The sequence below is a fragment of the Aotus nancymaae genome, unplaced genomic scaffold (genome assembly GCF_030222135.1).
Source record: "Aotus nancymaae isolate 86718 unplaced genomic scaffold, 86718_ANA_hifiasm-v0.15.2.pri h1tg000004l, whole genome shotgun sequence".
In the NCBI taxonomy this organism is placed as follows: Eukaryota; Metazoa; Chordata; class Mammalia; order Primates; family Aotidae; genus Aotus; species Aotus nancymaae.
This window is the reverse complement of record NW_026988415.1, coordinates 68185655-68203546: the sequence shown is the minus strand read 5'-3', so window position 1 is coordinate 68203546 and position 17892 is coordinate 68185655. Positions and strand designations below refer to the sequence as shown.

General features: G+C 35.0%; 1 protein-coding gene across 5 annotated transcripts in view; it reads right to left on the bottom strand.

Annotated features, from left to right (window-relative positions):
- The window catches only part of ABCB7 (ATP binding cassette subfamily B member 7), a 129777-nt gene that overhangs the window by 13170 nt on the left and 98715 nt on the right, over nt 1-17892 (bottom strand). For all 5 annotated transcript variants that reach the window (XR_010337542.1, XM_012455778.2, XM_012455779.2 and 2 more), the window contains exons 5-13: nt 12116-12248; nt 10665-10933; nt 9137-9225; nt 8960-9047; nt 6758-6932; nt 5627-5784; nt 4861-5024; nt 4559-4688; nt 382-553 (exon numbers count right to left, since the gene is read on the bottom strand). Coding sequence is in view for 4 of the 5 variants with exons in the window: in XM_012455778.2 (XP_012311201.2) it covers nt 382-553; nt 4559-4688; nt 4861-5024; nt 5627-5784; nt 6758-6932; nt 8960-9047; nt 9137-9225; nt 10665-10933; nt 12116-12248 (1378 nt within the window). In the remaining variant the exon portion in view is untranslated. The remainder of the gene's footprint in view (nt 1-381; nt 554-4558; nt 4689-4860; nt 5025-5626; nt 5785-6757; nt 6933-8959; nt 9048-9136; nt 9226-10664; nt 10934-12115; nt 12249-17892) is intronic.

Genomic DNA, 17892 nt, shown 5'->3' with positions numbered 1-17892 from the left:
CTAGGAAGTTATGGTAAGAGATATACACTATTCACTATCAAATTACCTCTCCCTACCCTTACTACTTTCCCAGGTAAAGAACAATCTTGTTTTTCCTTTACCATGAAGATTGTGGTTAACAAGTTAGCAATGATCTAAGCATATTTTGATAACTTACTTAATATGAAACACCTACACTATTAGCAGCTGCAAGTGAAAAAAAAAAGACTTGCATGACTTGAGAATAGTTACTAGTTATGTTGAATTGGTTGTAGTGAGGGCTAGAGTAATAACCCCATCAAATGTAACTCAGTGAGCACTAGGTTTGAAATCTCTCATTACATTTTCTAAAAAGTGGCTCTGACAAATTAGAATTTGGGCAGGTCTAAAATCTCTGATCACCTGAAAGCTTGAGTCCTCGTTCCCCTACTTGGGTGTCGTATCCATGTGGCATTCGAAGAATTGCATCATGAAGTCCAGCTAATTTTGCCACCGCATACACTTCCTCAGGTGAAGCACTGATGTTCCCATATAAGAGGTTGTAATAAATAGTATTATGGAAGAGGACAGCATCCTGAAGCAGATATACTGAATGAATATATATATATATATGTATGTATATGTATATGTTCATGATTAAAAATTCAAATAGTAAAGAGACAAAGGCATAAAGGGTAAACCATGACAGTTCCTTTCATCATCCCTCATCTGTGATACCCCATTCCCTTCCCAGATGTAGTTACTATAAACGATTTGGTGTGTATCATTCCAGACTTCTTCCTGTGAATTTACATACCTAAACATATGCTTTTTCCCCCAACACAAGTGTGGTCATTTTATACATATTATTTTGCAATTGCTTTTTTCACTTAACATATCCCAGAGACGGTCCATGTCAGTAACAGAACATTAACTCATTCTTTTTAACAGTTGTGTATTCCATACTATGGAAACATCATAATTTATTTATAAATTCTCCTACTGATGGACACTGATGTGATTTCCAAATTTTTGCTACTACAATGTTGGCATATATGACTTTGTACACCTGTGTGTTTCTGTAAGAAGATCCCTAGAAGTAGATTGATGAGTTAAAAGTTAAGCATACATTTATCCTTTTGATACTATTGCCAAATGTCTTCCAAAAATGGCTCTACCAGCAACCAATAATGTTGGTTATTGTAGCTCATACAATAAGTATGAGCTAACCAATAGCATATGAGGGTACCAGTTTCTCATATCATCAGACATCCTGGATACTAATACTTTTTAGTTACTGCTACTCTTAGGGGAGAAATGTGCTTTTTGTTTAAAGTAGTATTTCCCTCATTACTAACGAGGTTTGAATACGTTTTCCCATGTTTCTAAGAAGCTTTGACATTGATATTAAAACAGAAAACAAATAATTCATACACTATATATATTTTTAGAGAAAGTTCACTGCAAGCATTCATTTGATATTTCTACTTATTCTTACATTGCACACCAAAGCTAATTTACTTAAAGTAAGCATCCATTCCTCATTTTTCTTTCAGTCTCTAAATGGTTGGAAGGCTGTAGTTAGGTAAAATAAAATGATTCCATTAGTTCACATTAACCAGGACACCCATCTTCTTTAACATCATGATCAGACCAAGAATTTCATATATTACTTTAAATAATATTTAAATCATTTATATACTGATTAATAAAATTCCTCATATGGAGATAATATCTAAACTCAATAAGCTCATTGTATAAACAGAAACTGCTTATTTTTAAATAATTTACATTGAGGGAAAAGTTAAACATACTAACTAGAAAATCTGAAAGTATAAAAACTAATATAAAATTAAATACTGGATTTTTTTTGTGTAACTTTTGCTAAATGGGGAGATTTTAGCAGCTCTAGCCACAAAAACATGGGTAACTGTGAGATGATGGACATGTTAATTTGCTTCTCTACAGTAAGCTAATTATCTATATGTATCTCATACCATCATATTAGATACCTTAAATATATAAAATAACATTTAATAAATTAAAATTTAATCCATATGCCCATCATCTAGCAGTATCTACCATTACATTTTGGTATATTTTCTTTTTTCTCTACTGAAATGTATTCATTTAATATTATAAAATCAGGATATTATATTTTGCTTGGAATCCTCCTTTTTAATACTTTGTATTTGCGTATTTTTTATGACAATAATCTTTAAAAACACAGTATTTATGAATGGTTGCACGACTCTGATCCTATGATAATAATGTAACCATCCACTTTCTGTTGGACATTTACATTGTTTCGAACTGATGCTACTATAAATAATGCTGTAATGAACATCTTTATATATAAATACTTGTTCACATGTCTGTTTATTTCTTTACTAAAATTTCCCAGAGGCAGAATTATTGGAAAAAAGGATATGAATATTTTTCAGGCACTTGATACACATTGCCAATTTGCTTGTCAGGAAAGCTGTATGCCGCCACCAGCAAAACAACAGATTGTCCATTTTACATGGCCTTGCCCAAACTGGATATTAGGAATTTCAAAATCCTTGCCAATCTGACAGGTAAAAAAATGACACATATCCTGTAGCAGATTTAATTTATATTGCTAAGGCCTCCAATGAGGATGAGAGTCTTTTGTTTATTGATCATGTATATTTTCCCTTTGTGAATGTGTTGGATGAGGATAATTGTTAGAATGCCCAAGAAAATGGCAGGAATCTATTTACATGGATGAGGCCACTGAACGCTAAGTAGTCACAGCTCAAAATCCAGTCCACAGACAAACAGTTTAGATCTGTGTTTCTTTTGTTTTTTGAGATGGAATCTCCCTCTGTTGCCCAGGCTGCAGTGCAATGGTGCAATCTCAGCTCACTGCAACCTCTGCCTCCCAGGTTCAAGCGATTCTCTTGCCTCAGCTTCCCAAGTAGCTGGGATTACAGGCGCCTGCCACCACGCCTGGCTAATTTTTGTATTTTTAGTAGAGACGGGGTTTCACCATGCTGACCAGGCTGGTCTTGAACTACTAACCTGAGGTGATCTGCCTGCCTTGGCCTCCCAAAGTGCTGGGATTACAGGCGTGAGACACTGCGCGTGGCCTAGATTAGTGTTTCTTAACATACAGTCTATGAAGCATCTATATCAGAATCACCTATGAGGCATTTTCAAAAAGGCAGGTTTCTGGACCCCCCCCCAGTCCTCCAAAATCGTAACTAATCCAATTTAAATGATGTGGATTATTTAATTTTTTAAATTTATAAATGCTATTATATATATTTAAGGTATAGAATATGATGTTATGAGATACATATAGATAGTAAAATGATGACTATAGTGAAGCAAATTACCATATCCAACATCTCACATAGTTACCCAATAATTTCTCTAGGTGACTCATGCTGACTAATGTGGGATTCTCAGTGAAAAAGAGGACAGAGAAGAGCGTCATGTGTGGGATCATTTGGGGGACCTTTTGCAAGCTTCATATCCGTGTCCAATCACTTTCTTACAGTTCTTTCTCTCCCCATATTTTGATCTATTCTCCCAGGGATCTGATTCTGGCTCCAGAAATCAATTTTATAATACATACTAGCTGCAACTAATTCCCAGGTCTCTCTATTAGCTTTCATCACAAAAAAGCTCACATCCTATAAGGCTATCTACTTCTTTACTTCTCAGATCTTACTTTGAATTTATTTTCCCTCCAAAGTCACAGAGGAAATATTTATTAAGTGCTTAACACGGGTTAGGCACTGTGCTTGGTACTAATGGCAGAGTGATTAACAAGGCATACAAAGTTGAGGCTGGTAGCCAAGCTACTTTGTAATTATTACAAATTTACTATGTTGAAACTGTTCCAAATTACAATCGTTTTCATTTACTGAAAAATTATGTGGCAGACATTGAACTTCGTATTTTACACTTATTATCTCTAATCCATAACAATAATTCTATCCTGTAAGATAAACAGGATCCTTATTTTACAGATGGGAAAAATGAGACCCCAGGCCACAGAACTAATGAGGATTAGAGCTGGGGTTAGAATTCAGGTCTGTGCTCTTTCTATTCTATTATGCTATCATTCCAGGGCTTAGATATCTTCCTATCATGCAGATTTTCTATTCAAGTTATTTCTTTTCCTTTTTTTTGGGACGGAGTCTTGCTCTGTCACCAGGTTGGAGTGCAGTGACCCAATCTTGGCTCACTACAACCTCTACCTACCAGGTTCAAGTGATTCCCCTGCCTCAGTCTCCCAAGTAGCTGGGATTACAGGCACATGCAACCATGTCCGGCTAACTTTGTGTATTTTTTAGTAGAGATGGGGTTTGACCACGCTGGCCAGGATGGTCTCAACCTCCTGACCTCGTGATCCACCCAACTCCACCTCTCAAAGTGCGATTACAGGCGTGAGCCACTGAGCCAGTCCTCTTCTTTCCCTTTAAAAAAAAATTCCTTTTGGTAACAGAAATTCACTGGTAGGGTCTAATACTACCTACTTTAGTAGCATATGTTGATCCTTTGATTCAAACTGTTCTAGTTACAGATCCATCAACCCAATAAATCTCCCCCATTTTTTTTTAAATACCTGAGGTACCACTCCCACTGCCCTCCGAAGGCTTTCCAGGCTCACATCTTGTATATTTTGACCAGCAAGATAAATGCTACCCTTTTGAGGCTCATAGAAGCGAAACAATAGCCTCACTATTGTACTTTTCCTGAAATTGAAGATGAAGAAAGGTTATTTAGCTCCTATTAATATTAGGAAACTCCAGTAATGATTACTAGAGTAATTACCACAGTAATCATTTTTATCATAATTAAGAAAAAAATTATATTGGGAATCATCAGTCTATAATACAGAATTTTATAAATAACTAAATTACCCACCCTGACCCACTACCTCCTACAATGGCCACTTTCTTTCCTGCAGGGACTTCAAAGGATATTCCACTAAGGACTTTCTGGCCCTCAATGTATTCAAAATGCACATTATCAAAGGCCACGGTAGCTGTCTGTGGTGTGATCTGAAGGGGTGATGCCATCACTTTGTCCTACCAGGGAAAAGAAAAAAAAAAGCCACTTTACACACTGTCTAGAGTACAGCTATGAAGACAATTTTCTAATTTGCAGAAAGGAAAAGGAAATAATGGAAAAGAAGGAGGTTTACAAGTGGACTTAAACCACTTCCAAGCATGCATGTAAAGATTTGTTTTCTCACTCTTCACGGCTAAGGTAAAAAAAATCCTGAATGTTTTGGTTTCTGAGCAACTTTTTGTGAGGTACGGGTGGGGAGGGAGAATGGATGATGGGCAGGGCAGAAAAGGGGTTGAGGATGTGAGGAGAGGCAATCATACATTCTGTGTCATCATTAGCATAAGGAAATTCAGTGTAAGTAAAAATAATTCAATTTAACAAAATTTACTTTCTAGTATTATAATAGTCTTCGTTAACATGGTAAGGTTTTTAAACACATAAGTGAAAGCTATAACAACCTCTTAATACAGGTGATAGCTCCCCCCACTGCCCCAGCCCAATTCCTGCAAGTAAAAGAAATTGGTTTGCTAACAGGGTGATGCAGGAATATTCCTAGAGTACTACTACTAATGGGATGATGTTGACGTACTTTTGAAAAGGTACTATATAGATTACTTACTTTAATTCGGGTGTCTACCTTGAGCAGAGTAAACAAGGTATTCATATCTATGAGTGCTTGTCTAGTCTCTCTATATACAGTTCCCAGAAAGTTCAGGGGTAATGAAAGCTGAAAAAGCAGTCCATTCACCATTACTAGATCTCCAACAGTAAGGGTACCTTAATATGCAATTGGCAGAAGAAAAAAAAGGATATTTTAGATAAATGTTATATACTTTTCCAATTTAAGAGAGACATTTATAGTCTATTACTAGGGAATACAGTTCAAAATATACTTAATCAGCAACAACTCTTATGTCAGCTCAATTTCAAAGCATTAATCCATGATTTAGGTAATACAGGGAACTTGATATACATTAAGTGGAATGGGAAAGGTCCACCTATATACTATATATAATATATAAAAAAAGAATGGTTTGAGGATAGAAATGGAAGGCTAAAAATTTTCTCTTTTTTACCCTAAGACATGAGCAATGGTTTTTTTTTGTAGTGTAAAATAGAAATTTAAAAAGTAGTATACATTAAAAATTAGAGAAAATAGATATCACAATTAAGGATGATAAACCATTCTGACGTACATCAAGTTGAAGGAAACAAGACAACAACAAAAAATGTATGCCACATATTTAGGTCACAGTGAGTGAATGAATACTAACTGAGTCGGGGGTAGTTTACAGAAAGGAGGCCCAGACATGAACTTTTGAAGTGTTTTGCAAATAAAAAAAAGGAGTAGAAAGATTAAAAGGTTTCTGGTAATTCTTCAAAAAGACTGTTTGCAGTCTAGTCCTTTGAACTAAACACTAAATTAATTACACTGCTTTATAGGTCTACAAGAGAAATTAGAAAAACCAGATGTTAGAAAATTGTTCTTAAAAGATCAAGTAGTAGACCCATACAACCTACAAACAGTAATCCCAATCAATGAGTGAGCCAGTGCTAAACAAAAGGAAGTTAAAAAACCATTATCAAACAATCAAGAAAATACATTCTGATACAAAAAAGAAAAGTACTCCAAGAATGCTTAAGCACTTTAACAACCTTTATAATTAAGATAAACATACACATTCCTTTCATTAATCTTTATTTATAAAAGTTGAACAGCCTATAAATGTGATAACCACAAACACATTACCTGCCACAATTCCCTGACTGGCGAGCACCATTATAGCTGTTAAACCGACACTGAAAATAGCACTTTGACCAAAGTTCAGCATAGCCAGAGTAGAGGTACTTTTCAATGAAGCAGTCTCGTACATCTTCAAAAATCCATCATATCTCTGTGCTTCATATCTTTCATTATTAAAATACTAAAAAATATGTAAAAATAACTATGGGCAAGTATAATTAGAATTTATTCTCTTAAGTGATTAGTATACTTGTCATCAGATTTCATGTATGAATACAATTTTGTACTGCAGATTCCATTTTAAAAATTGACTTTCAATATATTGGACTATAATATCCCTGCAGTTTTCCACAATAAATTATATTTGAAAAGTCCACAAAATTCACCCTATGAACATTTACTGAATGTTTAGCTAATTCCAACCCAGATCTAAAACAAAATTAAAACAAAATCTTCAATGATACTTCCTTCACAAAGCCTTCCCTGAGAATTGACAATTCCCACTGCCCTCATCACATTATGCCTTCTTATCTAGTCACCTGCATACTTACTTTAATTTTTTCAGTATAGTATAAAATTCTAGGAGAGCAAGGATTAGAAAGTAATCCTTTTTTTTTAATCACCCTCCCCTATCAAAGCAGTTAGAACACACAAGAGGCATTCAGTAACTATTTGTTAAATGGAAAAATGAACGAATAAATGAAAGAATTAATGGGAAGCACTATGCTAGGCACTCTGAGGGATAGAAGAGAGTCAAGAATTTATATGCCAATTTGATTGGCTTAATGTTCATTCTGAATCAAGATGCTAATGGTATACAGTAACGCATCACTTAACAATGGAGCCATGTTCTGAGAAATGCATACTTTAGGTAATTTTTGACATTGTATGATTATCATAGAGTGTACTTACACAAACCTAGATGGTATAGGCTACTACTCACCTAGACTATACGGTATAGCCTATTGCTCCTAGGCTATAAATCTGTACAGCATGTTACTGTATTGATTATTGTAGAAAACTGTAACACAATGGTATTTGTGTATCTAAACACAGAAAAGGTACAGTAAAAATATGGTAAAGAAGATTTACAATGGTATATCTGTATAGAGTGCTTACCATGAATGGATCTTGCAGGACTGGAAGTTGTTCTAGGTGAGTCAGTGAGTGAGTGGTGAGTGAATATGAAAGCCTAGGGCATTACTGTATACTACTGTAGACTTCATAAACACTGTATACTTAGGTTACACTAAATTTGTTTAATATTTTCTTTCTTCAATAATAAAATTAGCTTACTGTAACTTTTTACTTTACAAACTTAAATTTTTAAAACGTTTTTACTCTTTTTAATAACAGTTAGCTTAAAACACAAACACATTGTACAGCTGTATAAAAATATTTTCTTTCTTCATATCCTTATTCTATAGGCTTTTTTCTATTTATTTATTTACTTTTTAAACTTTTTTGTTAAAAACTAAGACATAATTACACACATTAGCCTAGACCTACATAGGGTCAGGATCAAATATCACTGTCTTCTACCTCTACCTCTTGTTTCACTGGAAGGTCTTTGGGGGCAATAACAGGCATGGAGCTGTTATCTCCTATGATAACAATGCCTTCCTCTGCAATATCTCCTGAAGGACTTACCTGAGGCTATTTTACAGTTAACTTCGTTTTTAGAAGTAGACGAGTACACTCTAAAGTAATGATAAAAGTATAGACGTATACTAGATAACATAGTAGTTTATCATTATCAAATATTATATGACAGGTGAAGTAGGTTTGTTTACACCAGCATTACCACAAACAAGTAAGTAATAGAGTAATGAATTGTGCTACAACATTACAATGGCTACAATGTCACTTGCTGACAGGAACTTCTCAGTTCCATTATTATCTTATGGGACCAACATCACCGACGCAGTTTATCGCTGACCAAAACATCACTATGCAGTGCATGACTGTATTTATGATCACTTACAAGTTAATTCAGAAGGTAAAAATCTGATAGTGCCAAGCAAAAACTGAGAAGGAAACAAAGGATAGTTTCTAAACAAAAGAGAAACAATAAAATAGCTTTTATTCCATCACACCTAGAGGTCATATCCTAACCTGAAGCTTTAACTTATACTACCTATTAAATTAAATGGTAAGAAATCTTAGTGCAGTGTGAAAGGCAAAGGAAAGTATAAGTAAACATATTACCTTCACAGTTTCATAATTCAGCAGTGAGTCTATAGCAGCATTACCTGCATCATTATCTGCTTTGTTCATTTCTATTCTAAATCTAGTTCTGTAAGACAAAGAGTTGCGCAGGCATGAAATACATGTTATAAAAGCATAACTAATGAAATTTTATGTGGCGTCTAGGCAATAAATTACCTCCACCGTGTGACTGCAACTGTGAATGCTGTGTATGTACCAAGTGTTCCGAGGGTTACCAAAGCAAACTGGGCACCGCATTTGTAATACTAGAAAAAGAAGTCAAAAGAAGAAATGAGAAACGGTTATTGTTCTTGCCAAACAGTTTATAATACACAACAGTAAATCCCACTCAAAAGATTTTTACAAAAATATGGTGGTGGGAAGTTATGTATGTGAATCATGGGTAAAAAAACCGAATACTTTAGAAAATCTACTTTAGGCAACAAGGGAAGAAAGTCGAACTGCACTTCCTACATCAATAGTACCATCAAATACTAATAGGAAGATAGCACAGTAAGCCTAAAGAGGAATAAACATATACATGGAGATATATATATATATATATATATATATATATATATTCACTTTTACCTATAAAAGGTGAAATTGTTAATCATTAGAGAAATGCAAATCAAAACCACAATGAGATATCATCTCAGACCAGTCAGAATGGCTATTATTAACAAGTCAAAAAATAACAGATGTTGTCAAGATTGTGAAGAAAAGGGAACACTGATATGCTACTGGTGAAAATGGAAATTAGTTCAGCCACTAGGAGAAGCAGTTGGGAGATTTCTCAAAGAACTTAAAACAGAATTACCATTTGATCCATCAATCCCATTACTAGGTATATACAGTCAAAGGAACATAAATCATTCCACCATAAAGACACATAAACACATATCTTCATTGCAGCACTATTCACAATAGCGAAGTCATGGATGCTGACCAATGGTGGACTAAATAAAGAAAATGTGGTACATGTACACTATGGAATACTATGCAGCCGTGAAAAACAAATTCATGTCCTTTGCAGCAACATGGATACATCTGGAGACCATTATCCTAAGTGAATTAACTCAGGAACAGAAAACCAAATACCACATGTTCTCACTTATAAGTGGGAGCTAAACAACGAGTATACATGGATACAACGAGGGGATTGGACACTGGGGTCTACTTGAGGGTGGAGGGTGGCAGATGGGTGAGGATCAAAAAACTACCTGTTAGGTACTATGCTCACTACCTGGGTGATTAAATAATTTGTACATCAAACCCCAGTGACACACAATTTACCCATGTAACAAACTTGCACAGGTACCCCCAAACCTAAAAGCTGAACAGGAAAAACAAAAAAAAAGTGAAATTGCCTAAAATGTTATGAATGGTGATGGGAAATCTGGATATTCTGAGCATATTAGTCAAATGCCATATACAAAAATCTCTGCTTAACCAAAAACCTTTTAAGTACTAGTTAATGACTGATCTAAGTGGAGAACTGAACAGCTCTTTACAATAACAACATGATAAAGAATTTGAGCAGTCCATCGAAGCTTGTGGCAAAATAATTAAACTGCATGTTTCTAGCATCATGGAATTTTGCTTTCAAACCCATGGGCATGCAACAGTATAACAGCTTAAAATATTCAATGGCTACTAATCAGAATTTAAGATAAAAGCTTGTTATAAAAAATATTTAACTTACCAAAACACCACTGACAAGCATCACTTCAAACATGATGGGAAGAAGATTAAATACCAAAGCACTCAGGACAAAACTGATACCCCTTGTTCCTCTGTCAATAGCTTTAGATAAAGCTCCCGTCTGTCTGCTCAGGTGAAAACCCAGATCCAAGTTGTGAAGATGGAGAAAGACATTTTTGGCTATTCTTCGGATTGAATTTTGGGCTACCTTGCCAAATACTGCATTTCGAACTTCATTAAAAAAAGCAGCTCCGGCTCTTGATACACCATCTAACAATACATACAAAAGAAAAAACAGGATGTAACAATATTAGAATCATAGGAGTATAGAAATGACAAGGGCTCAGAAAATGTTTGTACAATAATTCAATGAATGAATATATCACAGAATATTTACAATAAAGCAAACCTAGAATTAATCTAGCCTAATGAGTATTAACTTTTCTACCACTATTAATCCCTTCAGTGTTATTTCCCCCCAGGCTTTCAGATGTTAAAAGATTTTTTTCCGGCCGGGCACGGTGGCTCACACCTGTAATCCCAGAACTTTGGGAGGCTGAGGCGGGTGGATCACAAGGTCAGGAATTCAAGACAAACCTAGCTAAGATGATGAAACCCCATCTCTACTAAAAATACAAAAATTAGCTGGGCATGGTGGCACGTGCCCATAATTCCAACTACTTGGGAGGTTGAGGCAGAGAACTGCTTAAACACGGGAGGCAGAGGTTGCAGTGAACCGAGATCACATCACTGCACTCCAGCTTGGGCGACAGAGCAAGACACCATCTCAAAAAAAAAAAAATTTTTTTTCCAATTAAAATACTTTAATAACAGCCCATATGGCATTATTGTGGATAAATGTGCAGTATCCGTTAAGATTTTTGATCTAATTTAACCTCCCAAAATAACAAATGATAAAATCAAGACCCTAAAAAATCAAGTGCCTTGACTAAAGACATACCTTTACTAAGGTCTCCCAAATTTCATAGTGTCCTTTCTGATGCACAGGACACATAGCATTTATATTCTATTCTTTTCAAATTGTAGATTTGTGTCATTACTAATGAACATATTTTAATAAAGAATTAATGACATATATAATGTTATTTAGCTATTTCCTGTTTAATAGCTAACAATGCCAGCAAGAAAATAACTCACCTTCGTGGAAATGGACATTACAAAAAGCCTATTAGAAGTGGTTGTTATGAATTTAATGTCTTATTTCATATTATTGTTGTCTAGAACTTGTAGAAATGCTACTATTATCATGGAATTTTTGGAAAGTGTATCATACAGAGTAGTTTTTAAAAACACATATAAAAAAATCTGACATAAAACAACAAATATCCAAAAACGCTAAGTTGTGTTTGCAGTGAAAAGGTCATCTGCTCAAATATGATGAAACCTCCTTGAAAGTCAACACCTGTAGACAGATTAAAGAATCACACATACAGCCAATCAGAACTGCTGTTGCCATGGTTGCAACTGTATTTGGTGCATCACTCAGGTTCAGCATGTTTCCAGACATCTGGTTGAGGCTGTCTACAGCATATTTAAACATGAAGGGAACCACAATATTCATGGCCTAAAAACATAAAAACATCAATTACCCATTATATACAAAATACTTATTTATAAAAGTATAAATATTTATCTTAAATTAGTACTTATGGTAATGTTTACATATTTACCAATTACTGGTTTTAGAGTAATTTTCCCCATTCATAAAGACAAAATATTTGGCATTGAGCGAATTGTCATTTCAGGCTTCATAATTCACAATGCCATGTTAATATTCATTTATAAGCTATGTGAATTAGTAAAATGCTTCTGCATGAAATCATCCCTGATCTGCCACTCAAAAATGCTGTCTCCATTATCTAAAATACTACAATGCTCATGACACTATGGCAAACCATCTTACATTGTAGTTATTTGTGTATATATTTCCCTTTCCTACTAGATCCTTGAGGGTCTATGTCATATTACTTTTTGTTCCACCCATGCTGAATATAATGCTTTTACACAGTAGGCATTCAATAAATATTTCAAAAATAATTTGGTGACCAATATAATGGTAAACTAAATTATACAGCAAAATGGATCACAAAAGCAGATAAATTACAAGTATATACGGCTTATTCACCATTGGAAAAAATACTGACAAATCTATTTGGCCTACAGAAAGCTTCTTTGTTCCAATACTATATAAAACAAAGCCCAATTATTATCAAAACTAAGCTTTCAATAATGAACCTATTTCTCTATGAGAATACATCAAAATAAAACTTTAAAAAGAAAATTAGCAGTATGATGCTTTCATACATTCAAGGCAAATGTTTAATCATTCACATTCTATATTTTCTGCAGTTACAGTATCCAAAACATCAACCATCATTTAGGAACAGTAAGTTTGTCAGACTCCCAAAGTTTCTTTGAAGAAATCAAATTGATGCACATAATAACATGTAAAAACAATTCTATAAGCCTTAATAAAAACACTGAAATCCCAGATCTTGTTTATGCTCCATTATTATGCCATCTATCTTTGCAAAGTTTCGCTTATAACTGATAGAAACTATGTAATCTTACCAAGATTCCAAGGTAAGGTATACAAGAGCCTTACCAACCAAGGAGGCAGTCTAATATTCAACAATATCATTGAAAGACACAGCAGATGTTGTGATGCTTTTAAGAATGTAACCTTATGGGATAAATTGCTTAAACATTAAACTTTCTGACTTCCAAAATCTAATAGAATATATGGCAGGTCTCAAATAGCATAAATTTCTCAATTCTGATTCCCTTGTAGTCATATAACCTTAGGTTCTTGCTTCTTCTTGAAATGGTCTCCTTTCCTCTATCTACCTCGTCACTCTTCAAAGCCCAATTTGAATCCCATTTCTGTCATAATGCCTTCTATGAAACTTGAAGCCATTTTGGCACTCTCCATTTTCCATCTTCTATCTTTTTGTTACAGATTATAGCTCAACATTTATCACTTTTATATTTCTGATTCATTTTGTATGTATACATGCATAGATATATTTGCCTTCTTTTTTTTTGAATAAATTTAAGGGGTACAAGTGCAGTTCTGTTATATGGATATATTGTGTATTGTGAGGTTTGGGCTTTTAGTATATCTGTCACCCAAATAACATACAAACTTTTTGTGACAAAAATAGCATTTACTGAACAACAGCTAGATGAATCAGGTATGGTGAAAGGTAGGTACCTTTCACAAACGTGAGGAATGAAAGAAACAATTTTTCTAAATAGATTTTATCCCTATAGTTGAGGAAATGAGGTTTAATGACTTGTCTGGTAAGCAGCAGAGCTGAGATTAAAATCCAGGTTTGACACTTGAAATCAGAATTTTTTCTAGTATACCACAGCCACATTAGCAGCTTATAAGGCAGGGACAATATATTTCACTTCTTTGGCACCCTAAAATGGATGCTCTCAATGGTACTGTTTAAACCAGTTATAGTTGTAAAGTATATCAAAAGTAATTTAAATAAATTTGAGCAGATTCCAGGTTTTCCATTTAAGGATACATTCCCTTACCTGTAATCCAATACACTTTCTTCAGTAGGAGAAAAAGTGATAGTTATAGCTACCATGCAATTCTCATAGCTCATAGCCCATTATACCTTTTACAAAGCTGTAGTGAATGATGCCTAAAACTAATATATCACCAATAAAGTTGTGCAATTTTACTTTCTTGAAAATGTTTTTGGATTTGGTCAAACTTTAGAACATCCTCGTAAGTGTTCAGGACATGTGAGTGTCATCTGCATTGTGTTGGTAGTGGCAGAGAAAGGGCAGTTAGCACATGCAAAGAATATGGCACTACCTCTAATAATAACTGAATATCATCAGTTTTCCCATAAAAGTAATTTTAAAAAGGTAAGAAACATGCCATGTATGTTAAAAAGGAAAGAAATACACCAAAGAAACAAGGATATTACATGTAGATGTTTTTATTAATACATAGTGTAAGTTTTGTCTTGTGATATTTTGGGGGTGGGAGTGGCAAATAGTGGTTTTCCCCAATATCCTGCCTTTAGCAGAACTAGATTTAAACCATTCCAGGCAAATAAGAATCTTTTTAAAAAACTTTTTTATTTTGAAATAATTAGACTAATAGGAATTTGCAAAAGTAGTACAAAGAGACTCACGTACCCTTCACCCAGCATCTCCTAATGACATTTTATTTAGCTTTAGTTCAATATCAAAACCAGAAAGTTAACATTGGCACATTACTGTTAAATACTGGACTAGAGAACTCATTCAGTTTTTACCATCTTTTAGCCTGTATTCATGTGTATGTGTGTGTAGTACGTATGTGTCTGTCTGTGTGGTTCTATGCAATTGTATCACATGTTCAGATCTGTCACCGGCACCACAATCAAGACACAAAACTATTTCATCACCATCTCTAAGAAAAATAAAAAAGTTAGCTGGGTGTGGTAGAGAAATCTATTATGCCACCACAAGAGAAATCTATTATGCCACCACTTTGTATTCACTCCCATCCTACCTGCCTCACTCCAGTCCCTGTACCCTGGCAACCACTAATTTGTTCTTGATCTCTATAGCTTACTCAGGTTGAGAACATTCTAGAAATGGAATCATATAGTATATAACCTTTTAAGATCAGCTTTTGTTTCATTCAGCATAATGCCCTCAAAGTTTATCCACACGGTTACATGTATCAATAGCTCATCATTTGCTATTTCTAAGGATTACTCCATTGACGCATTCGGATTTATTCAACCAGTCACCACGAAGGACATTTTGGTTGTCTCCAGCTTTGGGCTACTATAAGTAAAGATGTTATCAACATTCTCATATAGGTGGATGTAAGTTTCCACTCATCTGGGAAAATACCCAAGAGTCAAAATGCTAACTCATGTACCTCTATGCTGACCTTACTTAGAAACTGCCACACTCTTTCTAGAGTTGCTAATTAATTTTATTTTATTTTATTCTGAGACAGAGTCTCGCTCTGTTGCCCAGCCTGGAGTGCAGTGGGGCGATTTCAGCTCACTGCAACCTCCACCTCCCAGGTTCAAGTGATTCTCCTAACTCAACCTCCTGAGTAGCTGGGATTACAGGTGCATGCAACTACGCCCAGCTAACTTTTTTATTTTTCTTAGAGACGGGGATTTCACCATGTTGGTCAGGCTGATCTCAGACTCCTGACCTCATGATCCGCCTGCCTCAGCTTCCCAAAGTGCTGGGATAACAGGCATGAGGCACCAGGCCTAGCCATTTTATTTCTGAGACAGAGTCTCACTCTGTTGCCCAGGCTAGAGTACAGTGGCACGATCTTAGCTCAGTGCAACCTCCACCTCCTGGGTTCAAGCAATTCTCCTGCCTTCCTGATTCAGCTGGGACTACAAATGCATGCCACCATACTCAGTTAATTTTTGTATTTTTGGTAGAGACAGGGTTTCACCATGTTGGCCAGACCAGTCTCAAAACTCCTGGGCTCAAGTGATGCTGCCTGTGTCGGCCTCCCAAAGTGCTGAGATTACAGATGTGAGCTACCACACCTGGCCAGCTGTAACATTTTATAATAACCAGCAAAGTATGAGTGACCCAGTTCTTCTGCATCCTCCAAACATCTGTTATTATCATTTTTAAAATTTCAAAACTGTTCTAATAGGTATATATTGATACCTCATTGATGTTGAACACCTTTTAATCTGCTCTTTTGCAATCTATATCTTCTATTTGGTGAAATATCTGTTCATGTCTTTTGTACATTTTATAATTGGATTTTCTGCTGTTGAGTTTCAAGAGTTCTTTATATATTCGAAATATAAGGCCTTTGTTGGATATGTGGTTTGCAAATATTTTTGCCCAGTCTATTGACTTTTATTCTACTCAGGAGTCTAACCTCTCACCCCATTCAGCAGTAATGAGAAACCTCTTCTACCAAGAGTCAATAGGAGCCCAAATAGGAACCTGGATTCTCATCTCCACTCACAGTAATGAGGCAGCACCCCTGCTCCACTGAAGTGGTATCACAGGAGGTCTGCTAAACAGAAGATTTACATAAGATTCAGAGTCCCCTAATATCCCACATTTTCAGGTTTCAATTTAAAATATCACATCAAGAACCAATAAAATATCAATTTAAGTAAGACAATACAATCAGTAGACACTAACATCAGGATGACACAAACATTACAACTATCTGAAAGATTTCAGAGTAGCCATCATAAAAGTGCTTCAAGGAATATTTATGGACATGCTTGAAATTAGTGAAAAAATAGAAGTCTCAGGAAATAAAGGATATAAAGAACCAAAGGAAAAATACAGAACTGAAAAATATAATAACTGACATATTAAAAACTCAACAGATGGGCTCCATGGCAAAACAGAGAGGACAGGTAAGTATTGGTGAACTTGAAAATAGAACAATAATTAGAAGTACAATGCTTTCATATATTCAAGGCAAATGTTTAATCCTTCACATTCTATATTTTTCTGCAATTATAGTATGAAAAACATCAATTATCACTTAGGAACAGGAAGTCTGTTACACTGCCAGAGTTTTTCTGAAGAAATTAAATGGATGGACATTAATAATATGCAAAAACAATTCTATCAGGCTTAATTAAAACACTGAAATCCCAGCTCTTGTTAATGTTCCATTATTATGCTGTCCATCTTTGTTAAGTTTAGCTACAACTGATAGAAGCTATGTAAATCTTACCAATCAAGATTTCAAGGTAAGTTATACAAGAGTCTTGGCAACCAAGCAGGCATTCTAGTAGTCAATAATATCATTAAAATACACAGCGGATGTTGGGATGCTACCTAAGCTTAACAACAGGGAGAAAATAGACTAAAGAAAAAGAAAGTTAACAGTCTCAGGGACCTATGGAGCTGTAACAAAACAGCTAACATCCTTTATTGAGCCCCAGAAGAATAGTATAAGAGTGTAGGGGCACAAAAAGTACCAAGGAAATAACGGTTGAAAATGTCTCAAAATTTGGCAAAAGACATAAACCTTCAATTTCAAGAAGCTGAGTAACCCAAATATGGCTAAGCCCAAAGAAATTTACACCAAGACACATCATAATTAAACTTATAAAAGCTAAAGACAGAAAAAAAAAATCTCAAAACCAGCTAGATAAAAACATGTTATGTATAAGGGAAAAACAATCTTAAGACAGCAGATTTCCAGGGAGGCCAGCAGTAAGTGGCACAAC